The sequence below is a fragment of the Mustela lutreola genome, chromosome 4 (assembly GCF_030435805.1).
Source record: "Mustela lutreola isolate mMusLut2 chromosome 4, mMusLut2.pri, whole genome shotgun sequence".
In the NCBI taxonomy this organism is placed as follows: domain Eukaryota; kingdom Metazoa; phylum Chordata; class Mammalia; order Carnivora; family Mustelidae; genus Mustela; species Mustela lutreola.
In genome coordinates, this window is record NC_081293.1 from 32,908,517 (window position 1) to 32,933,672 (window position 25,156).

General features: G+C 42.3%; 1 protein-coding gene across 3 annotated transcripts in view; it reads right to left on the reverse strand.

Moving 5' to 3' along the window:
- Positions 1–25,156, reverse strand: part of PLCE1 (phospholipase C epsilon 1) — a 320,103-nt gene that overhangs the window by 159,610 nt on the left and 135,337 nt on the right. For all 3 annotated transcript variants that reach the window (XM_059169408.1, XM_059169409.1, XM_059169410.1), the window contains one exon: positions 19,400–19,688. In XM_059169408.1, coding sequence (XP_059025391.1) covers positions 19,400–19,688 — 289 coding nt within the window. The remainder of the gene's footprint in view (positions 1–19,399; positions 19,689–25,156) is intronic.

Sequence of the window (25,156 nt, forward strand, 5' to 3'; positions counted from 1 at the left end):
AAGATTAGTCAGACCTTCCGGCAGGTGAGATGCTGTCTGTGGCTGTTCAAACTTGGAATGGTGGTGAGGAGTGGGTGTGGATGGGAGAAATGAGCTCTGAAAGCAAGAGCCAGGAAGAGCTGTCATCCAGGGCCCGTCCTGCAGGGCTCTGCTTTGACCCAGGGCCCACCTGCAGCTCCAGACAAGCCTGTAGACCAGAGCGCCCTTCACAGCTCCATTTCCCACAGTCCCCTCTGGGTCCCCTTCCTTGCTAGTCCCAGTCCAGAGAAGCACCCTGCAGCTCAGCCTCTGCTCTCAGCATTTCTGGAATGTCTTCTTTGTCCCATCTCCAACTTTTTTGGTCTTTTTATTTATTTATTTATTTATTTATTTATTTTTTTAAAAGATTTTATTTATTTATTTGTCAGAGAGAGAGCGAGCGAGAGCGAGCACAGGCAGACAAAGTGGAAGGCAGAGTCAGAGGGAGAAGCAGGTTCCCTGTGGAGCAAGGAGCCCGATGTGGGACTCGATCCCAGGACGCTGGGATCATGACCTGAGCCGAAGGCAGCTGCTTAACCAACTGAGCCACCCAGGCGTCCCTGGTCTTTTTATTTTTGAGCATGTGCTAAGCACCTTGTATTCATTAAATTCATTTATTTTATGCCACTCTGATTCTCCGAGGCAAGTATCTGCACCATCCCCATTTTACAAGCAGGATAATCAAACTTAGGAACTGAGGCGATAAGTGACCTGCCCTGGGTCACACAGCTTTTTTTTGCGGGATCTAGGTCTGTCGGTCACCAAAGGGCACACTAACCTCAGCCTCATATGTATCACCGCACAATGTAACCAACATGTTCACACAACCATCTGTCAACTAAATTAGCAACTCCTAGGAATTAAGAACACTGCCTTTTTTCATTGTTTTTATCCCTGGCTAGAACAAAGCCATGGCCAGCACTCAGTACCTGTTTTTCATATTGTGCTGTGTTACAGTGTAATTCCTCGGAGTAGACTAGAGACAGGGTAAGAGCTCCAATCTAGCTCAAGATTACTTCAAACTATGCTTCTCCGACCTCTGAATTTGTGACCATGTAGGGCTGGGTTCTTGGTTGTTCTGTGTCTTGGTTTCTTAGCTCTCTGTCTATCTCATGTTTAGTGGATCAGGAGTATCAGGGACTTGGGGTATTGTTTGCACTTCTTCAGTCCATCCCCCTTCACTGTCCCCGAACTGCCTAGCAGTGTCCAGCCCCCAGGAGACACTGAGTTGACTGCTTAGTGAATGAATGAACATTCATAATTCTCTCTGAATCTGCCTCCCCAATATTTTTTTAAAAATTGGGATCAAAAAAGAAAATATGCCACTTACTTGTTCTGGGGAGCAAGACACAAAGTTACATGGTGCTGTGCATATAGAAAGCTAACTAAACTATTTGGCTGGAAAGAGTGACAAAGGATATTGAAAATAGAAATCGAGGTTGGGAACTTAGCAAGACCCTATGGTCAATGGAAAATGTGAATGCTCTCTGGACCTTTTCCAGCTGAGTTCCTGGATATACAACACACTTCCAGAACATCTAACTTGGGCTTTAAAATTCCACTGGTGGGGGAAAAATACTATATATGTTATAGGTTCAGAACACAATCCATTTATGGGTTTGCAACTGAGGTGTTAAAACACTTCAGAAAAGGACAAAGACGGAAGGGCACAGGGTCTCATCAGACTGGAGGAGCGCAGCTGAAACAAGACAGAATCCCACTCGAAGACCCTTGAGGCCTCCAGCCTTTCTCCTTGGATAACTCTGAAAGGCGTCCAGCGAGTTCCAATTTGGGCAGGGGTTTGTTTATTCTGCTTGGTTCAAATCAGGGCTACGGATCCCTAATGGTTTTCATGTCCCTAAAGGTTTTCCACATTTGGGCAAGATCTATGCTTTATGGAAGCCAGAGGAGGCCCTGCTCCCAGACAGAGGGGTTGGGCCAATACGCCAAGAGCACTCAGATGCCTGGACTCCAGGAAAAGGTTAGCAGCATCAACCCGCTGGCACAAACCTGGAGATTTTCACAGTGGTGCTCTGTTGGTAGTAAAAATGCCTCCATTCTTAACCAACTGTAATTTTTATTACATTTCATTTTTCTCCCAGTGATGCTAAATGTTCAAGACTAGTCTTTTTCCTGTAACCGCTGCCTTGTGCCAATGAAACTACATAGGCTCCCACCAACTTCTGGCTCTTCATTCTGGGTGTACCATTCCTAATCTGGAAATAACTCTCCTTCCTACAAAGGGTGACTGCCTCCAGGCTCTTGACCCCAACATGCTGCTGTTGGTCTACCTTCCTAATATTGAATGTGCTAAGAGGCTATGACAGCCCTCTAATGCTTTAGGTCCAGGTTTTCACCTTGCTTTCAGAACTATAACCACACCTACAAATTAACCTCTCTCTATCCACCCACTAGATTGTTGTGGAGAATCATTTCCTCATTGCTTCTGAGGCACTGCACTCATTCTGACCCTGGCACCTCATCTCACCTGCTTCTCCTGCCTGGAGCTACTCCTGTGTCTCCCAGGGAGATCTCTTTCACCCTGACCAGAAGCCAGTTCAAAGACAACCTGTTTATGTTTGCAGCCCTTCTCTTTGTCCAAAACTTCCAGCCCAGTTTCTTAAACCCATAACCTGAAATCCTCTAGAGCTTGTGCAAATCTCAGAATACAATCCAGGGGTCCCAAATGTAGATGCCTACAGGGTCAGGTAGGTACCAGGTGTAGCTAGGAAGAGTATGGAGCTGGTGTGTCTTATCTGGAGGGTTAGTGTGTGGGTCAGGGGTCAACCCACAGGGCCAAAAGTGAATGGTGGCTCAGGATTGCCAGAGAAGCCAGAACTCTACATTTTAAGGCAAAATTCCCCAGTTTTAAAATTACTGCAGCTGTCAAAAGAAAAACACACATGGTCTTGATTTGGGACACAAGGGAGGTTTTGCTTCCTTGGTATAAAAAGTAAGATAGGACTTCAGCTCATAGTACTCACTGAACTTGGTGCAGGGTGGGGAGCGTAAATCTCTGCTCCCGGAAGGGGACTGTCTTCAACCTCCCTCCCTAGGTCATATGGGGCTCTCTTCTAAACTTCTCAGAATACAGGTCTCAGAAAAAGGGAGCTGGACTACTAGGCCATTCCCTACCTCCTCAGAACCACCACACACCAGCACATTAGCTAATACTATCTAGGTCTCTTTTGCAGAATAATCATTTATTTTCAGATTCAAAAGCCATGATGATTTTAATGTAAATATGTAAATATTTTAATTTGGGGTACAAAAGAAGGGGTAGTGCAGGTGGGGGCATCTCTGGTTTATTTTTATCAGAATTATTCTTTTGAAACACCGTATGTTCACTTCTGCTTCAAAGCCTCTGATGGCTTCCCACTGCTTCTAGGGATAAAGACAAGGGTCCTAAACAAGAACTGGTATTATCTGGCAATTTGTTTTGCTTCTCTGTGCCTTAGTTTCTTCATATGTAAAAATGTTGGCTTTAAATTAGGTAATTCTTTAAAAAACACTTGTCAGAACACCTTGCACTCAGTGAGCACCCAAGACCGGTTAGCCTTTGTCATTCTGTCTTCTCCAGACCACTTTACATTCAAATCTCAAGCCTGCCATACTTTCTTCTGCCCCTGGGCCTTTGCACATACAATTGCATCTGTCTAGAACACAGTTCCAAGCCTTCTTCTCTTAGTTTATATATGGTGGACCTTCAGCCCTCAGCTGAAACATCATTACCTCAGCAAAGTCTTAACTTCTCAGGTCAAATCTGCCTTTAAGAGGGTCTCACAATCCCTTGTAGCATGTGTGAGGTTACAATTTGCCATTTGTTTTTGTAAATACTTGATTCCCTATAGGTCTTTAAGTTCCATGTGGGTAGGGACAACGTCTGCTCTATTCTTGGGACCTATCAGTATAGGTATTTAGTAAATATCTATAAAATAAATGAATTTTTACTAATAGTGGCCTCTTTCTGGACAGTGAAGGTGTCCTCATCTCTATGCTCAGGAAAGAGATCCTGGGCCCTCCAAAGCAGGGCTCATGAAGAGGTTGGGGTGACCCCCTTCCTTCTTTTTCTCTTCTCTTTTCTCAACCACACTGTGAGCCTACTTTGCAGAGATCAGACCATCGGGACCCTTGCCAACTGGCCTAGGGGTATAAGGACACATGGGAATAACAGAAACACACCAGCAAGAAATCATTTCATAACTGTCCACCTCACTGTGGGCCACATGATACCTCCCGATTGGGCAGAACTCTGTCTTCTGCCACCTACCTTCTATTGCATACTGAGCAGGGCTGGGACCAGCCCAAATGATTTTTGTAAATGATGCATGAAGGACAGTCATTGCTGGTAAATTAACTTCTGATGCTGGTGATGCTCAGAGGATGGCAGGAGATGGCTTCAAATGTTCCTTCCCGGAGTAGTACGGATACCTGTGTGTTAGCCTGGAGTTTTGTGCTTGTGTTTATTTGTTCATTCATTCAATCAACAAGTATCTTCTGGGTCCCTTCTGTGTGTTGGTTGATGTGTGGGATTTTTGGTAGAGAGCAATATATTTGCTTTGCCCATTAGCTAATAGGAGTCTCTCCTTCTCTCATTCAGTTAATTCTGTGCTGTGACTATTGGGAAGATCCTCATCTACCCTTATAAGTACTTATATTAAAGAATGCTTCAGATACCCTTGAAGTCCTCAGCTGTCTTTAGGCCAAGGAGGTGGCAGGTATGCAGGAAAATGATCCATTTTATAGTCAGATGGACCTGCATTCAAATAAGGGGTTCCACGTTGTACTTAGATACATATGTACATAGAGAGAAAGAGGGAGAGAGTGAGAAAGAGAGACTGAATGGGAGAGCACCTGAATGATTTCCTAGTGGTTAAGAACTTGGATTTGGCAATCAGACCGGCTTGGGATCACATGCTGGGTTTGCCCCTACTAGCTGATCACTCCAGGTAAAGATTTTGGTTCTAAACTTGGTAGTTTCTAAGTCCAGCTCTTGTGAGTTGCCAAGGTCTCTGAAACTTGGTATATTCTCAGTTCCCTTCTATGTTCCTCAGAACCTACAGAAATATTTGTTTGAAACAGATTTTAGATGACTGTGCTTCTTAATGCAAAAACATGACTCTGGATATGCATAGTTAAATACCCACCAATGCTACCAAGGGTGTTTTTGGTGACTGTGAAATTCACAGGGGAAAGCCTCAGAGGGGCTGAAGCATACATTTGTTCACACCTTCAAAGAACCGCTTGTGGGGTTAATATTATAGGAATCATGTTTTTAAAAGTTTGTGGCCATGATGAAATAGAGTTAAAAGACTTTAAGTACCAAATATGTATTTCTAGCTGGCAAAATATTTTAGACTTTCTTGAAGATGATAAAATATCTTCTGTTGGGATTCAGTTCCTTAAATTCCCTCTTAACTACTTTAACTGTATTACTAATTTATGATTTCTTGGTTTTAAGACCTAATTCAAACAGAAGTTTAAATAAGACTCAGACTATCTTGAGATTTTCCTTTTTTCCCCTTTAAGTATTTACTACTGGGCACCTGGGTGGCTCAGTGGGTTAAGCCGCTGCCTTCGGCTCAGGTCATGATCTCAGGGTCCTGGGATCGAGCCCTACCTCGGGCTCTTTGCTCAGCAGGGAGCCTGCTTCCTCCTCTCTCTCCCTCTCTGCCTGCCTCTCTGTCTACTTGTGATCTCTCTCTGTCAAACAAATAAATAAAATCTTAAAAAAAAAAAGTATTTACTACTGACCCACACATTATTTATTATAAACAAATTATAAGCATATTCCATTATGTTCTATAACTGTTCCCAGGGACAAGAATTTTCGTAGTTCATTTAAAATTAGTCTTTGTTTTTTAAAGGAAAAAATAATCCAAAAACACTCAAAAGGTTAAATTTACTGCAAAATCTCAATTTTATACATCTTCATAAAAATATATCAATTTTAACTTGAACACTAAATTCTGTACCAATCATAGATTTTAGACATGGCTCCTAATCCTAGGTATAAATGCTTTGCATCTTTTCCACTCTGCAGGGGAGAGAGATGATACGAACAAAGAATGAAGTAGAAACAAAAGAAGCTTCACCATACAGGTGAGGGCTTATTTTCTTTGGTGAAATAGGGCTTCACATTTCTTCAGGCTCTTAAATGGTTTTAGAAACCTCAAACTTCCCTCAAGAGGGTATGCTATGCTTATTTCAACTACAACATTTACACTGCAAACTGCATGTTTATCTGTCTGTCTCCTCCAATAGCAAGTGAATTCCTTGAAAGTTAAGACTATATCTATTCACTGTTTTATCCTGAGGACCAAGCACAGGGCTTTGAACACAGGGGATGCTTAATAAATATTTGTCAAATAAAAAGTGCTCCACATCACTCGGCATCAGGAAATACAAATCAAAACCACAGTGGGATACCACCTCACACCAGTCAGAATGGCTTTAATAAGTCAGGAAATGACAGATGCTGGTGAGGATGTGGAGAAAGGGGTCCCTCCTACACTGTTGGTGGGAATGCAAACTGGTGCAGCCACTCTGGAAAACAGCATGGAGATTCCTTGGAAAGTTGAAAATAGAGCTACCCTACGATCCAGCAATTGCACTACTGGGTATTTACCTGAAAGATACAAATGAAGTTATCCGAAGGGGCACGGGCACCCAAATGTTTATAGCAGCAATGTCCACAATAGCCAAACTATGGCAAGAACCTAATGTCCATCAACAGATGAACGGATAAACAAGATGTGGGGTATATATATAATGGAATACTATGCAGCCATCAAAAGAAATGAAATCTTGCCTTTTGCAATGACGTGGATGGAATTAGAGGCTATTACGTTAAGTGAAATAAGTCAATCAGACAAAGACAATTATCATATGATCTCCCTGATATGAAGAATTTGAGAGGCAACGTGGGGGTTTGGAGGGTTGGGAAGGAAAAAATGAAACAAGATGCGATCAGGAGTGAGACAAACCATAAGAGACTCTTAATTTCAGGAAACAAACTGAGGGTTGCTGGGGGTGGGGGATAGGGAGAGGGTGGTTGGGTTATGGACACTGGGGAGGGCATGTGCTATGGTGAGTGCTATGAAGTGTGTAAACCTGGTGGTTCACAGACCTGTACCCCTGGGGCTAATAATACATATTAATAAAAAATAAAAAATTAAAAACAAACAACATTTAAATAGCATTTATGCAAAGTTCACTGAGATTTTAATTCTGAATAAAAAAAGCATTATAAAAAATAAATATTTGTCAAATAAGCAAATGAATGAATAAATGACCTGTTGCATGGGTCCTAAGGAAAATCTAACTGAAGATTCTACATGGAGATAGCCCCCAGCCTGTAGATACCTCCTTTCAAGTATCCCTTTAGATGCTACTGCTCTGGGTCCACAGCCATGGAAACAGGAGGGTGTCTCTCTTTCTGTGCACATTTTGACTGAGCTAAGAGCAGAGCACTTGAAATAACAGTGGAGGGCTGGCATTCCAAGGTGTCAGCAATCATGACCACCATCATCATCCTCAGCATGGGCATCATTCCATTTATTTGTAATCATTAGGTGCCGGCTGCTAGGCTAAGTTCTTTATATGCATTATCTCATTTAATCCTCCAAACAACTCTAACAAGTTGTGCTCTTATTTTCATTTTATGGATGCCGACACTGAAGCCTCAAGAAAGTCACCTATGGGTGGCTCAGTTGGTTTAGTAGTAGCTCAGGTCATGCTTTTGGAGTCCCAGGATTGAGTCCCATATGGGCTCCCTGCTCAGTGGGGAGTCTACTTCTCCCTCTGACTTCTCCCATCTCATGCTCTCTCTCTCTCATTCTCTCTCTCTCTAATAAATAAAATCTTTTAAAAAAAGTCACCTATTCAAGATAACATGGTGTTGAAATCAAGTCTCAAACCCAAGACAGAATGATGCTCACATTACATTTCTTTAAATCAAGAAACAACTCAGAGGCTGACAGTCCTATCAGGACAAAGAAGAGCCCAAAATCAAACTTGTCTTATCCACTCTGAGCCCCTCTCCCCATCTTACTTCAACAAATCCTCTGGTCCTCCCCTCTCTCTTCTCATTTGAATGGGAGCCCCAAATGGTCTTCTGTATGGCAGCTGATAACAATGGTACTGGAAACGAGGGGCTTGAATCCATCAGAATCTTCACAAAGGCTCCAAAAGCTTCTTTTAAAACATGACCCATGTAGTATGTGCTCATGGAAATAAACATTTGAACAGTATAGATGAGTGGAAAGTGGCAAATAAAAGGCTTCTCTTGGAGGTAACCATTTTTGTTGGTTTTGGTGTCTGTTTTGGGGCTGTTATGTCCTTACACTACAAAAGCTTTACATCCCTATTTCTTTAAATATTCCATTCTCTGAAAGAAGAATATATTCAATCACCTCGATGAAAGATGAGGAGTTTGGCACATTTTCCCAATTACTGTGACTTGTATACTTTCAGGGTTTTTTTTTTTTTTTTTTTTTTTTTCCTATTGGTAACTGCCTCAGCTTTAAAAAGTATTCGAACTTATCTCTTTACCTTTCAATTTAAATGTATTTCTTGACTCCCCAGGATTATCTATCTGCTTTGCTTTTTGTTTGTTTTCTAGTTAAACTCACCTTGTTCAGGGTAAATACAACAAATTTTTGTTCTAGTTTGGTTTTCGGGGGGGGGGGGACATAGAAAAATCATCTTTTAGTACTTTTTCATTTAAAATATTCAGGAGTTCGGTTTTGTTATTTTGGGGAAAGCTTGGAGTTTAACTGCTGTTTTGTCTTTAGGTATAGAGTTTCAAATAACTATCTTGCAAATGAATTTCTAGAACATGGACCATTCTGAGATTCTGTACCTATGACTAGACATTTTCATGACCAGCTCAAATATGGAGATCCCAAGTAGCTACCTGGCGTTGCTGTCCTTACCAATCACTTTTCTGAATTCAGTGGTTAGGACTTTTTTTTTTTTAATCATAAAAAATGTTTTTGTTTCCTATTTTAGAGGTTTTAGCCTCTTATACTAAATAATTAGCCTTTAATGAACCCTTAACTTCCTAAATTCTTGAAGTGATGGTGGGGATGGGGTGGCAATGGGCATATAATCCAATAATACTAATAATTTTTAACTATTAATAACCAATTGGAAGAACTTCTTTTCAAGGTTTTATTTATTTATTTGACAGAGAGAGAGGTAGAGATCACAACCAGGGGGAGAGGCAGAAAGAGAGGCTCAGCTGGAAGTCTGACATGGGGCTCCATCCCAGGACCCTGAGATCATAACCTGAGCTGAAGCAGACATTCAACCATCAGAGCTACCTAGGTGCCCCAAATTGGAAGGATTTGAAATGATTTTTTATTTAATTAAAAAAAAATTTTTAAAGATTATTTATTTGACAGAGAGAGAGAGAGAGGGGTCACAAGTAGGCAGAGCAGCAGGCAGAGATAGAGTAGGAAGCAGGCTCCCTGCTGAGCAGAGAGCCTGTGAGCCTCGATCCCAGGACCCTGAGATCATGACCTGAGCTGAAGGCAGAGGCTTAACCCACTGAAACACCCAGGCGCCCCTTGAAATGATTTTTTAAAATAGATAGCAATAATGGTCATCTTGGGCTCAGCTCTCTTTATCCATACTACATCCATCCAATACCCACATTCTATTAATTCTACCCCTTTCCTGTGCCTCTCTGCTGCTTCCCCAGGATTCAGACTTTTTGGTAGAGTGAACAGTCTGTGCACCGCACAAAAGTGCTTACCCGAGTGGAAAAGAGGTCTGAAATCCAGCTAGCATGCTGTGCCCTAACTGAAATGTATGGGTATGAGGCTGTATCAGCCTGTAGAGAGTGAGGAAGGAGGCCTTTTGTAATTTTCACCGGTTGCTAAGTGTGCCAACAACATCCTACTAGGCTTAGCAATACCCTTCCAAGTGCCTCTGGTTCTCACTGCCCTCTCCCTCCCTCCATCTTCTACACCAAGCACACTCACCTTTAGTATCAGAGGCTAATCCAGTAGGTTTGGCGGTGAAGCCCAAGAGTCTGTATTTTGGACACTTATGCCAGGGTTAAGATGATACTCTTTGGGGAGTGCCTGGGTGGCTCAGTGGTTAAAGCCTCTGCCTTCGGCTCAGGTCATGATCCCAGGGTCCTGGGATCGAGCCCCGCATCGAACTCTAGGCTCAGCAGGAAGCCTGCCCCCCTCCCCTCTCTCTCCGCCTGCTGCTCTGACAACTTGTGATCTCTGTTTGTCAAATAAATAAATAAAATCTAAAAAAAAAAAAAAAAAAGATGACACTCTTTGCAGCCCCACCCCTTACTGCAACCAGAAGGATCTTTCTAAAAACCCAGTTTGATTAAATCCCACCCTTCGTTAGTACCCTTCAGTGTCTCTCTCCTTCCCTACAACGTGAAATCGAAGCTCCTTATCTTTAAATACAGCCCCCTGAAGACCTATCTTCTCCTCCCTGCCCCAGCCCTATGCCTTCCTACTCAGCCTTTGTACTTCCCAAGCTTTGGTCGTTCCCTAAACATACTGTGTGTCTTTCTGTCTCAAGCCTTTGCACCTTGTGCCCCATTCCCCCTGCCAGTTGCTCTCAGCTCTTCCACCTGTCCCCTGTCCGCCTCAGTTGACGCCATCAGTAACACTCCAGATCTCTATTCTAACCCAGCACGTCACTCTGCTCACAAGCCTCACTGGGATCCACTAAAGAAAGAATAGGCAATTATGTTATTATGGGGCCATGAGTGAGGAGTGGATGGGTTGGTATAGTCAGGGTGGCTCTAGACCCCCAGAGGCAGATAGTGCCTTGGAAGGAGGGGATGGAGTTCAGACAGGAGTAAGGGAGGCCCCAGAGATAGCCCTGCAGCCATTCGAGGGTCCTGGTGCTGAGAATGCTTTACGGAGATGATGAAAATGGCTTTTGTGCCAATTCAAAAACCTCCTGAATGTATTTGCATTTTCATTTGTATGAGTTATATATATTTGTACAACCTACAGTATAAATTAGTATTTTCTTTTTTAGGTTCTAAAATTATCTCATTCAAGGGCGCCTGGATGGCTCCGTGGGTTAAGCATCTGCCTTCATCTCAGGTCTTGATCAGGACCCCAGTTCCCCACATCAGGCTCTGTGCTCAGTGGCAGGTCTGCTTCTGCCTTTCCCTCTCCTTCTGTGATCTCACTCTCTTTCAAATAAATAAATCGGCTCTTTAAAAATATAAAAAAAAAGGTCTCATTCAATTAAGTGTTATAAAATAGTAATGACTACATGTTTCTTGATTCTGTGAACACACCTGCCACTTGATTCCACGAAGGTTTACGCCATATGGCTCTTTCTAAAAACCCAATCTGATCAAATCACACCCTTCCTTAGCATGCTTCAGTGTCTTTCATTACTCACAAGGTAAAATCCAAGCTTTTTATCATAAAATACAGCCCCCTGAAAACGTATTCCGTGCCTGGTCCTGTGCCAGGCAAAATGTGTATAGGAGGAGGATGAGCGCCAGAGCTCATGACTCGGAAAAACCCCAAACAACTAAAACGAGGTAGAGATCGACATTGCTACTGGGGAGCTGCAAACATGTCGCCATCATAGCAGTGACCATGAGCCTTGGAGAAGCTTGGTCTAGGTTGGCTGCACATACCTATTCTCTGTGTGACCTTGGGCAAGTCACTTAACCTGTTTGAGCCTCAGTTTCCTGGAGTTAATAATTTCCTCCTCACAAGACTGTCAAAAGGACTCACTTAGGGGTGCCTGGGTGGCTCAGTGGGTTGGGCGTCTGCCTTCGGCTCAGGTCATTGTCTCAGGGTCCTGGGATCCAGCCCTCCATCAGGCTCTCTGCTCAGCAGAGGGCCTGCTTCCCTCTCTCTCTGCCTGCCTCTCTGCCTACTTGTGATCTCTATCTGTCAAATAAATAAATAAAATCTGTAAAAAAAAAAAAAAAAAAAAAAAAAAAGGACTCTCTTAGTTTCCTGGTGCTGCTGTAACAAGTTACCACGGTTGGAATGCTTGCTAACAGTAGAAATCTATCTTCTCCCAGTTGTAGAGGCTAGACACTGAGAATCAATGTGTTGGCAGGGCCATGCCTGCTTTAAGACTCTAGTTCGAATCCTCCCTTGCCTCTTCCCACCTTCTGGTGGTGGCTGGCACTCTTTGACATTCCATGGCTTGTGGGTGAGCCTCCCATCTTTGCCTCCATCACCACATTTTACTCACCACAGTGGGTCTGCTTCTAGGTCTCTTCTCTTCCTCAAACAGGGTAAGCCAGCTGCTGGGTTTGGGGCTCACTCTCACTGAAAATGACCTCATCTTCACTTGAATACATCTGCAAAGATCCTATTTCCTAATCAGGTCACATTCATAGGTACTAGGGGTTAGGACTTCTACATATCTCTTTTGCGGTCTATAAATCAACCCACAATGAGGACTAAATGAAATAATACAGAAGGAGGGCATGCTGCAGTACCTGGAACGTGGTATGGACTCAACCTGCTGCCTAGATTCACACACTCACACCATTCCTGACTACCTGCGTACCCAAGGGTGAGATTCTTAATGTCTCTGTGCCTCAGTCTCCTCATTAGCAAATAGTAGTACCTCCTTCACTGGACCACGGAATAATGGCTTTCAATGCAATCACACAGGCAAACCCTCAGAGCAATATCTGCTACCCAGCAAGGAGTAAGAAAATGTTAACAATAAGAATTAACACTGTAATTCTACCCAACTTGACCTGCCCTTATGCTCAATTTTCTCTTTACAAATGGAGGAGTTTAAAATGTCAGAGATAACAGAAATGGGGGTGTTGTCTTGAAAAAAACTTAAAAAAAAAGAAACATAATTCCTCTGCCTGACCCTTCTTCCCCTTCAAAATATAGATAATTGTTTTGGTGACAGAAGCATCATGTCTCCTGTTACATGTGAGGTATGTGACTTCACCCTCCTCTGGTACTTTGGAAGCACCCCCTGGTTATGAGCAGGGGTGCAGAGACAGAGTCCTCGGGTACACCTGGCCATGGAGTGACATGCTTGATCACATGCTGTAATTTACTCTGAGGCTACACTTGGGTGTGGAGTCATAGTCCTCGGCCACATCTGAGCATGTTTAGGTCATACCTAGACATGGAGTCACATTCTGGGTCACACTCAGGTCTAGCGTCACAGTCCGGGATGACATCTTACTACTGTGGACCCAAGGCACTTGGCTTTGTCCTTTACCCACCAGACTTACTGACCCCATGAGCTACAGAACCTACCAACAGTTGTGTAGCCCAGCACTTCATAAATCTCTTGGCGGGTAGTAAGAGCTACCTCAGTAGACCTAAAACCTAATATTACATTTTCACTGGAGTGAGAAATACTGTTGTTCAAGTTGAAGATTTCCAGATGTAATCCCTTACATTCTTCCCAGAGGTGACATAGCACTGGGCCACAGTGAACGAATACTTTCTAGTTGATTAACTGGTACAGAAACATACCCCAAATTACATAAAGCATACTTTTAACCACCAACAAAACAATTTCAAAACCACAGAACTAATAAGTCAGAGGATTTCTTTAAATAAACTTAAATCTGGGAATTAGAAGTATGCATATGCCTTCCACTGCTGGGTAGGCACGTAAAGGGTGATTGTTTTGATTATGAGGAAGTCAACGAAGACAGCCTTTATAAACTAAATTATTTATGAGGTATAGTCACATAGTTCTAATATGTGTATGTGTTCTTATTACAACTTCTTATTTTTATCCTTGAGGGTATTAATTTTAGAAAAATACACAAATAGAATATCCTTATTACAATAAAAGAAAAATTTATTAGACCTTTCTATCAGAAACAAAATACTGTCTACTTTCAATAAGAATATTAAATATGTATGGCACTTTTTGTTTTCATGTTAATATTCTATTTACAATCTACATATGACCCACACCTTTAAGATAGTTATTCTTTACATATACAGACACACACTCAAACTGGTTAACATGAAGAGTGGAGTGTTCTTTCTGCTACATAATTCGAATATGAACAAGCTTTGTCCTGGTCTTATGCAAATACATTATCCTTTAATTTACAAATTTACTTAGCAACAGCTTGAGAAGGAAAAATTGAATTTAATATACCAAATTTATTATATTGGCTCGTACAATATGCACATTTGAAAATACTTAGCTGCCTTCAAATAAAAAATCCTTTCCCTTACCACTGATTTTTTTCTAATTTTACTGTAAGTGTTTTACATTAATATCAGCAATGTCCCTCTTTATTTTATCTCAGTCTTGTAATTTTCAGTGGAGAGGACATTGGAAAAAAAGAAAACAAAAGCAGGCAATGGGTTTAGAAAACCTCCTGATTATTGATGTCGATAATTCTTGTGGCCGTCACTGCTATCGGGAGTTGATCCTGAGATTCTAGCAAGGTAAAGAGGGATGGAGAGAAAGGGACCCAGACTGGAATTAAATGGCGTAAATGCTCCATTTCCCACTTTGAGAAACCACACCTTGGTAATCCAGGGCACACCCTTGCTAATCAATGCTTCGTATCAGGAAATGTTTCTTGTTTTTTGGCAAACTTTTTACTTTGTAGACAGACCATCCTCGGTGGTCCTGAAGGCAGAAAATCGGGAATGTTTGTATCCTAATTGCCAGCTGTCTTTCTAGAGTCACCTGTACCATCGGAGGTGTGGAAGCTCAGTGAGATACTAAAGATAGAGTCAGCAGAATCCTGTGGTCTGTGGTAAAGAAGCAAGGCTGCAGAACTCTGGCCAATCAAGCCCGAGTCCCCAGTTCCTGACTTATTACTCCTTGTTACTCCTAAACAACTGACTGGACATTTTCTTTCCTAGTCTCACCTACTGCAGGCAGCTGCAACCCTCGTCTGGTAATCACAACCACTTCCACAACACGAGCCAACTTGCGCCCCCTTTGGAAGTTCACATGAAGAGCTGTCTGTTTTCAAATTTCTTTTTCCACAACCTGGATTCTAACATCGTAATAAACCTGAGACCAAAGACCTACATAACAGCTTCTTCCTCTTCTAGAAAGTTTTTATTCTTTTTTATGGCAGGGATGGGGGGGTGGTTTAAATACATACAAAATGTAGCATCTTAACCACTTTTAAGTGTCTATTTTAGTGGCATTAGATACATTCACACTGTTGTACAGAACTCTTCATTTTGTAAAATGGAAACTCTATACTCATTAACAATGACTCCCCATTCCCTGTCTCCCACCAGCCCTTAGTCTCTATGATGCTGACTGTTCGGGGTGCTTCATATAAATGGAATCAAGGGGCCCCTGGGTAGCTCAGTTGTTAAGCATCTGCTTTCGGCTTGGGTCATGGTCCCAGGGCCCTGGGATTGAGCCCTGCATCAGGATCCCTGCTCAACAGGGCAGTCTGCTTCTCCCTCTCCCACTCCCCCTGCTTGTGTTCCCTCTCTCGCTGTGTCTCTCTCTGTCAAATAAATAAAGAAAGAAAGAACTTTGGGAAAAAAAAAATGGAAGCAAACAGTACTTGTCTTTTTCTCTACCTTTCCCAACTCCCTTTAATCTATTTCAAACATGCTCTCTCTCATGGGAGAAGTCATTCTTTTTTAATCTCTTTCTTACCCTTTCCCTCTGGGAGAAAAAACAAATTAAACCCTGCCTGGCCTCTCTTCCCTTCTTCTCTTCATTTATAAGCCTCCATTTAAAAAGGGAGAGTTGGGAACTACTGAGATAATAATTTTCTGATTCTTTTATATCAGCATGAGTTTTAGTATATGTGCTGCCGAAGCAAGCACTATATCAGCATGAGTTTTGAAAAGTGATTAACCATACAAGAGAACTAGATGCCAACATCTAAAATCTCCAAAATGGCCTGAAGTTCTTTTCAAAATCTTCATAAAAGTTTCAATTTAACTCTGTTCACCTTGATTAAACTTATTTCCCTTAAGCAGGAAGCGTCTTTTAACTCATTTGTACTGCTTTTTGTTTGGAGGCTGATTCTCAGTATTCCAATAATAGTGTTTGAAGAGACTAAAGAGAAAACACTTCCCAACAGAGTATATAGATTTCAACCCTGTGGTGGGTTAAAGAAGTTTTTGAGGATGAGAGTCAACCAAATCACAATGTTTAATACTATGTCTCTAGGAAAGTATTCTCTGTTCCACACAGTCCCTGAGAAATGAACTTCTGGAATACAAGTTATTTATAAAATGGGGACTGAGTCTGTGCTATATACTTCCTAGCGATTTTCATTAGCAATACAGAGCTGAAAGCCATTGGCCAACTCAATGCCACAGGACATGCAGTGAACATTGAGAGAAGCGGACAACCAGGTCACAGCGCCAGCATGTCTTCCAGACCCCTTGCTGGAGTATATGGCCAACAGAGTTCAAGACCCAACTGGTATAGGCTGAACCTATAGATTCTATAAACATTCTATGATTCTGAATACCTGTATGGTTTTTGGGATGTATTTTCTTCCACTGCATGTTAAAGAAACACATGGTTCACTATGGCACATACAGACACTGAAGACCCCATGGGAGAGGGCACTAAAGTCAGAGAAGTTTTCCAAGAGAACAAGTCAGAGCTACAGAAGTAAGCCTGGAGCAGAAGCCAGCCAGCTAACTGTATTGTTCAGCAGAAGCTACTTAAAGAAGGATATAAAAAAGAGCTACAAAAGAGAAAGTTAAAGAAAATCCCAACTCTTGCATAAATTGCCAATTTAAAGATAACATATTAGCTGAAGGTCCAATGAATCTCTGAGCTGGGAATGTTGATCAAAAAGTTCTGATCTGCGGGTGCCTGGGGGGTGCAGTCAATTAAGTGTCTGACTCTTGGCTTCAGCTCAGGTTGTGATCTCAGGATCATGAGATCGAGCCTGGTGCTGGGCTCCAGGCTCAGTACACAGTCTGCTTGGACTCTCTCTCCCTCTCCCTCTGCCCTTTCCTCCCCATATCTCTAAAATAAATAAATAAATCTTTAAAAAAAAGTTATGATCTGAACAGGGAAGTACAAATAGCAATTGAGATCAAGTTACTGTCAGGGCAAAAGACATGCTAACGAGCAGTCTCCTTTTTTCTCCCCAAAGGTCTGTGTAGGACTGGAGGCAGCTGCCTTGGTCAGGGAACCTAGAGTTCCCTCCCTTTGCAATTAATGGAGAAGAAAGAAAGTGGCTTTCATGGACTTTTGTTTATTTGTTTGAGGTCTCGTGTTTTGGGCCAGGCCATTTGTCACAAAGAACATTAACTCCCTCTCTAAACTCTTTGAACTATTAAAGCCACTTTCACATTATTTAGCACTCAACTCTCTGTGAAGTATTCTTCAAATACTTGGTGCACACAAATCTGGCCTCCTCATTAGGATCATAAACAACCTAAAGGCAACTAAATTGACTTGTACTTCATGAGAATCTCTGAAGCATGTGGGTGGTCAGTCGGTTAAGTGCCTTCAGCTCAGGTTATGAACTCAGAGTCCTGGGATAGAGCCCCACATCAGACTCCCTGTTCGGTGGCAAGCCTGCTTCTCCCTCTCCTTCTACCCCTCCTCCCTGCTCATTCTCCCTCTCTATCTGTATCTCAAATAAAGCAATAAATAAAATCTTAAAAAAAAAAAAAAAAAGAATCACCCATATACCTAAACATGGCTGGGCATGAATGGGGTCTCTGACAAACACAAGTTGTCAAACTCATAGGACGAAGTTCTCGGAGTCACAAGCCTTAAAGCAACAATAACTCCACATGCCCATCTCAGCCCGGCTTCCCAGGAAGAGCATGGACAGAGAATGGAAGATTGGTAGTCACCAGGAATCACAACAGGGTAAAGAAATCCTGAGTCCTGTGCATGGGGGAAACTGCTTACCACCTAGAGCCTACCAGCTCCATGACTGCAGGAACTGTGTTTTGTTCCCCACCCAGCACCAAGCATCCAGTAGGGACTCAGAAAATATATGCTGAATAAATGATAAACATAGGAAACACTTTGGTCTCTTGGATGAGTATCCCCACACCTTGTGTTTTCCTTCATTCATCATTTATCACCAAGATGCAAAAGTTAAAATGACTCTAGAAAACAAACCAACACCAACTTGGTACCACATGGTACCCACATGGTACCCAGGGAGGTGTGTACTTCCTCTTGGGCCTGCCCAGTGTGTGTGTTGTGGGGAGGGGGAGGAAGGTCACTGGCCTGCAAGCTACAGGTCTGGGACTTGCTGTGGAGGGACAAGAGCTGCTCTCCTTGAGAGAAATGGCCGGATGTCAGATCAAGCTCTTGGCAGCCCCCAGGCAGTGGAACATTGCTCTGCATGGTCCCTGTCTGGCTGGCAGCTTCCTGCCAGGGAAGGCTGCCAAGTGGGTTGTGACAGCTGTGCAGTGCACAACTCTCCAAGGTTCTTTGGTGCACTGCCATTTCTGACCTGCCTCTCTGCTACTCGTGGGAAGTAGCTAGGAAGTTCTGGTGCTCAGGGACCCCATTTTCCACTGGCTTTCATTTTTTAGCGGGATGCCTAACTATCCTGCTTTTTAAGATGGGAGTCATTGGAGATGGCCTTTAGCTTTTCTGGTTGACATGAACCTACTGATTCTGTGTGGTAAGAAGAACTGCATTTCACTCTGTTCCATATCAGTGTTGGTTTTCACTGGGACCACATGACCAAATTTGTTCACAAGACTTTCATCACAGTAATTGACATGTCATAGACTACAAGTAGGAGAAAACCTGTCTGTACAACTTTTTTTTTTTTTAAAGATTTTATATATTTATTTGACAGACAGAGATCACAAGCAGGCAGAGAGACAGAAGGAAACAGGCTCCCTGCTGAGCAAAGAACCGGATATGGGACTCGATCCCAGAACTCTGGGAGTCATGACCTGAGCCGAAGGCAGCGGCTTTAACCCACTGAGCCACCCAGGTGCCCCAACCTTTTTTTTTTTTTTTAAATAAAGATTTTATTTATTTATTTCACAGACAGAGATCACAAGTAGGCAGAGAGGCAGGCGGAGAGAGGAGGAAGCAGGCTCCCTGCTGAGCAGAAAGCCCAATGTGGGGCTCAATCCCAGGACCCCGAGATCATGACCTAAGCCGAAGGCAGAGGCTTTAGCCCACTGAGCCACCCAAGCAACCCCTGAATATTTTTTTTAAATTAAAGATAGTCTTGTAACTATTTATTTCTTTTGAAAAAGAAATGTCAAATTCGTAATGCTTAGTATTTGGAATGTTTACACCTTAAAGGATTTTGATAAAGGACTACATTATTTTTTATAGTTTACTAAAGTGGCAATCCTTATTTAAAATTGCCAATAAGTAAACCCAAGTTTCTATCAGGAGATGCATAAGCGTTAACTTAGATTCTTTTCTGCACTGAAAGATGAAAAGTTAAAAGTGACATTTCAGACATTACCTTTTAGCATCATTCGTCCAGTGGATCCTCCAAAAGTACTGAGTAGGCCACTTCTTGCTCCCAAAGATGTGGTTGCTTCTAGGAGAGAGCCCGTGATGTACTGAGATATGGACGTTCTCTGGAGGGTGGCCCGGTACTCACATATGGTGTCTTGGACACACTGTTTTAAGCATGGACCAATGCTAATCCTTTCATGGGCTGCCTCGGAGGCCGGGAGATTTGTGAAGACATGGAGAAGAGATTCAATTGTATTTTCTATTTCTTCTCCGCTTCTCACTGCATTGTAGATCTGTGAATAGCACAGAGTACAGGAAGTATTAATCTAGTTTCTTAGAAAAGCAAATTAGTTTGTTGACAAAATGCCAGGATGACTTATGAAGAAAGAAGGCTCAGTTGCTCTAAGCACAAACACTCTTGAGCACTGGACTCATGCATTAACCTGAACATTCTACAGACACCATTTATTTGGAAAAGCTATGTGCAGTTATGAAATCAGCCATTCAAACAACCCTGCTATCAAACAGAGCACTTACAAGTTGTTCCAACCAAAAATATATTCAGCTCAAATTTCTCCTCTTCCTCCCTAGCAGAGTGACAAAGTCAAACCTTCCCTTTTTGTCCTTTTGGACTCCCCTGAGTGCCTGACTGTCCCAGGTCTGTCTGTCTCCAAAGAACACTTGAGCCTGACATTCATGAGGAATCTTTTCTCCATGTTCAAACTACTGTGAGGATGAGAAGGTCAGGGGAAGAAGTTCTATATTTCCCTCTTGGGCATAATCCTTCAATCCATCCGCTTGGTTCAAAATCTTTGTTTGACTCCTTTTGCCTCTTCAATCTTTCTCACCTTCCACCTCCAATGAGTTGACAGGTCCTGCCTATTCTTCTTGCTCTGTCTCTGTCACCATCCTGATTTCCTCTCCCCTTTATCATCTGAATTCACCACGAATTATCTCAAGGAGACAGTACAGTTAGGACCAGTTCCCACCCATAATTCCAATACAGTTGTTAGCATGTGTTTATACAGATCCCGCTCTGTGGGAGGCAGTGCACTGAAAGATGGGGGGCAGGCACAAAGAGCAGCACACATCTCCGGTGCTGAAAAGCTGCACAATCTAATTTAGAAGATGGAGCCTGAAAATTAAGAGGTTTGACAGTCTTACAGGGAGGGTCTGGGTTTGTGAAGGTCTCTGGGAAGCCTGAGACTTCTGGATGTATATAAAGAAAAGGGAAGAAATACTACATGGATGACTTAATTTAGTTTTCTGATAGTAGAATAAAAGTTTATTGTGTTGTCTCCACCTTAAGCACCTTGCTTAATTCATCAGATCAACAAGTGGCTATTTTGTATTTATATATCAGTTATGTGTCAGGTCTTGGTAAATAAGATAGCTTTTCCCAGGCACAGAGTTCAAAGTCTAGTAAGGGAGACAGATAGATAAGCAGAGTTCACAGTAGGGTGAAAATGGAGAAATCCCTCTAGTGACATCAAGGAGTACCCAAGCAAGAAAAGACTCTCACATGTCCTCCAGGCTGTGCATGCAACCCTGTGATGCTGCACACTCCAAGGCTCACTTTAACCAGGACCCACCGGCCCTCAAGAAAACACCTACTGAGCTCTGCTAGGTCCTTAGGAGACCCTAGAATGTTCCTAGAACACCCCTGGTATTCAAACTGCACTGACTCTAACTAGATTTCTACTCTGCCTTCCATCCCCAACTGGTAGATACTTGCCACTTGAAGGAAAAGTGTGAATTTTGAGCTTTAAATATCTGCCATTAAATTTCTTGTGACCAGTGTGGCCAGGCAGATGTTGTGCTGGGGCAGAAAGAGCCCAGGCCTTGGGGTCAAGTATGTGGGTCGTATGGCTGGCTCTGCCTGGACCAGCTAAAGAGAGGGTCATAAACATGAACAAGCTGACTTAAATACTTAGAGAAAGCTTACTCTTCTGTAAAGTGGGGATACTAACGCTCCTTCTTAGGGACTTTGTGGGATTCACCAAGACCATATATGTAAAGTGCTCAACCTAGGGTTTTCAAATGACAACCATTACTATTGGGCAAGCAGAGTATGGATTCTTCCATCCTCAAGGAATAGCAGGTGCTTGTATAATAACAAAGCACAGTCTGTGAAATTCACCATGATGGGGTTGTACCCTTGCTCCTATGTGCTGCTTGATAATATCATCCTCCCTTATTTGGGTATACTGCAAGGGCAAACCGGGGTTGAGTGTTGCAAAGCTCAGGACATTGCCTTTCCTCTTACAGTTTCGAATCATAGAGGCAATGTCCAACACACTAAGTCTCAATGAATCCTTAAGAAGTTTAAATGCTCTAGAAGTTCAGAGAAAAGAATCCACTGTGAGGTTTGATGGCTAAAGAGGGCTTCGGAGGAAAGCAGATTTAAGCTGTGCCTTGGAAAACAGGCACGGCTCTGATCAGAGCAGCTGGGGGAGGCAAATCACATTGTAAGCAAGGGTGAAGAGGCTGGAAAACAGAAAATGCCCTAAGGACAGTGAGCAGAACAGGGTATTTAGAGCAGAGAATGAGTGTTAAGGCATAACTGGAAAACCAGAAAGGTCAGCTGGCCTGATAAAGGAGAGCCTCGAATGTCAGGCAAAGAGGTTTAATCCATCAGAGGTAGGGAAACCTTCACTTTTTGGGGTTTATTTATTTTTATTAGAGGAATGATGCTAAAAGGGTTTTATTTTACAAAGATTAATATGCTGATCGTTCTTAGTTACTAATGGGTTTACCTATCACCTACTTTCTTTACATGCCAAGCTGCTCCATTGCTCACTTGTTACCTTATGCATTCCAGTTTCCACAACACTCCTTCAGAGATCCCCAGTGGCTCGTTCAGTCCCTCATCCTGCTTCCCATAAATGTTTTCCTCAAATCATTAGATCTAGAGGGATTGGAGGAAATAAGGACTCCTTGATCACTGAAACACTTAGCATCCACTTCTTTTGAAAATTTACATTGCATATTAGGATATTAAAGACAGGGGCACCTGGGTGGCTCAGTGGGTTAAGCCTCTGCCTTCAGCTCAGGTCATGATCTCAGGGTCCTGGGATCGAGCCCCATACTGGGGTCTCTGCTCAGTAGGGAGCCTGCTTCCTCCTCTCTCTCTGCCTGCCTCTCTGCCTGCTTGTGATCTCTCTGTCAAATAAATAAATAAAATCTTAAAAAAAAAAAAAGGATATTAAAGACAATGAAAAAGGTCAGAGTAAAGAAATCCATTTTACTTTGTTTTACTGAGTGTTTGGAGTATTTCTGTTACTTGACCATGGATTTCTTTTTCTTTCTTCCTTCCTCCTTCCCTCCATCCGTCCTTCCTTCCTTCCTTTTTAAGAACCCATTCTGTGAACGTAGTGTTGTAGCAAATAATTTACTTGAATCAAGTGGCCTTTTCTTATGTTCTCTTTTCCTTGACCTCTGTGAAATCTCTGAAATAGACAATCATTCATCTTTCCTCAAGTCCTGTCTCTCTTATTACCTTACTGCTCCATCTTTGCCTTATTCGGTGGCTCCCCTTCCTCCACGGGCCTTTGGGACAGGTGTAATGCAATAGAGATGTGCCACCCAGCGCCTCATGTAGGGGAGTGACATACTGGCTGGCCATGGGTCAGATTTATCAGAAGACCCGTTTGATCGGACACATAGTATTTTAAAATCAAGATGGTGGGGGCACCTGGCTGGCTCAGTTGGTAGAGCATGTGACTCTTGAACTTGGGGTCATGATTTGTGCCCTACATTGGATGCAAAAGTTACATAAATACATAAATAAATCTTTAAAAAATAAAATAAAATCAGGAAAATTTATATACACATTTGAAGTTACAGCATTTCCTAAAAACTGGAACAGTCTGACAACACTGAACATTCCCATTCCCCTGTGCTGTCAAATGGCTAGACCTTTCCCTGCTGCCTGGGGCATGAGTTCTTCAGTTGACACCAGTCCCCACTCCTCTCTAGTGGTCATATATTCCCAGTACCTGGTCACTCTTAGTATATAAGTGTGTGACCCATGCCTTAATGGGATATGAACCGAGCTCCCTCAACATGTAGTGAACTCCCCCAACATGTCCTCTGGGTGACCTTCCCTTTGTTAGTTGCCAAGGAGACACAGAGAAAGTCACAGTCTCTGCTCTCAAGGGGTGTTGCTGTTTATCTCCAACATATGTAAATGTTATGTATATATTCAATAATCGACTGCCATCAGCCACTTATTTCCAAGTCCCTAAACTTCTCTGAAGAAATAAAGATGAAGAATTCTAGACTAAACTCCCCCACCATTGTTAACACTCCACTAAAAACAAAAAAGAATCAACATGTTCTACCAAGATCTGGACCAAAACATTCCAGTCATACCAATACTAGGTAAGCTTTAATAAGGTAGATGTTGGAAGGCTGAAACATAGATAAAGTGCTGATAGATATGGCATTGCTCAGGGAACAAGTTAAAATCAGGCTACAAACACTTATTAGATCATCCACTTACAAAAAAAGAAGCAACCATGGAAAGTCCCACATATATATAGAGTAGGAAGAGGAAGAGGATGTAGTATAGAATAGTCATTATAAATGTGGCTCTGGAGTGTTGGTTTGAATCCTAGCTCCCCTGCTTCCCAGCTGTGTGACCTTGGATAGGTTGCTTTGCTATTCTGTGCCTTGTGTCCTTTTCTCCAATATGGGACTATAATAGTATCTGCCTCATAAAATTGAGATAATGATTATAAGCTTTTATAAATGTAATTGATTAGAACAGCACCTGCCACCTAATAAATACTCAACAAATATTGTTTTTTACAATGATGGCAACAATGCTGATTGAGGTAGACTGTAAAAATGGTCATATGTTATTTCCCTCACTGATTCTGGGCCAGGTCTGTGATTTGCTCAACCAATGGGAATTTAGCAAATGTGATGTATGCAAAGTCTTGAAAAATACTTGTACATTTGACCTTGTTCTCTTTTGCTGCTTTTGGGAACTCTGCAACAACTACCATGTGGGGAAGCCAGAATTAGCTTGCTGGAAGATGAGAAACCATGGCCTAGACACTCCTGTCACCCTGACGGATATTGCCTGCCAATAGCCAGACACATGGTGAGGTCATCCGAGATCCTAGATCATCCAATTGCCAGTCCAACTGCCGTCATAGATACATGAGAGAGTCCAGTAGAGTCTCCTGATCTAGACTTGGAGAACCACAAATTCACAGAAACAGGAGTTAAATACATGAGCGTTGTGAAAAGTCACTAAATTTTGGAAGTGCTTTGTTATAAAAGTTAACTGACAAAATGATGATGTGTTGGGTACGACAAGTATTAACTTGCATCCACACACTAACCCTGTGAGGTTGATTTATTTTGCAGATGGAGACAGTAAGCCTAGAGAGGTGGAGAAATACAGCCAACTTTACCTAGCTAGTAAGAGGCTGAGCCAGGACTGAAATCTGGTTTGTCCAGCTCCGCGGTCCTTTATCCTTTGTACTAAATTGGTCACACCAAAAGCCCAAACAGCAGGATTCAAGAAAATATTATTATTTGGCAAAAGGTTTAAGTGATGTTTACATCGCTATTATTGTTTTGATTCATGATAATTCCTTTCATGGTCACCCTAAACTACTTCTAAAAATGGGCAAGTTATGACTAATGAATGGCCAAATACGTTTCCTTTATATGGAGATTTATAGTTTTAAATTCAAGGTAAAAAAATACATAAACTTTATCTCACTCAATTAATGTGATAATAAGG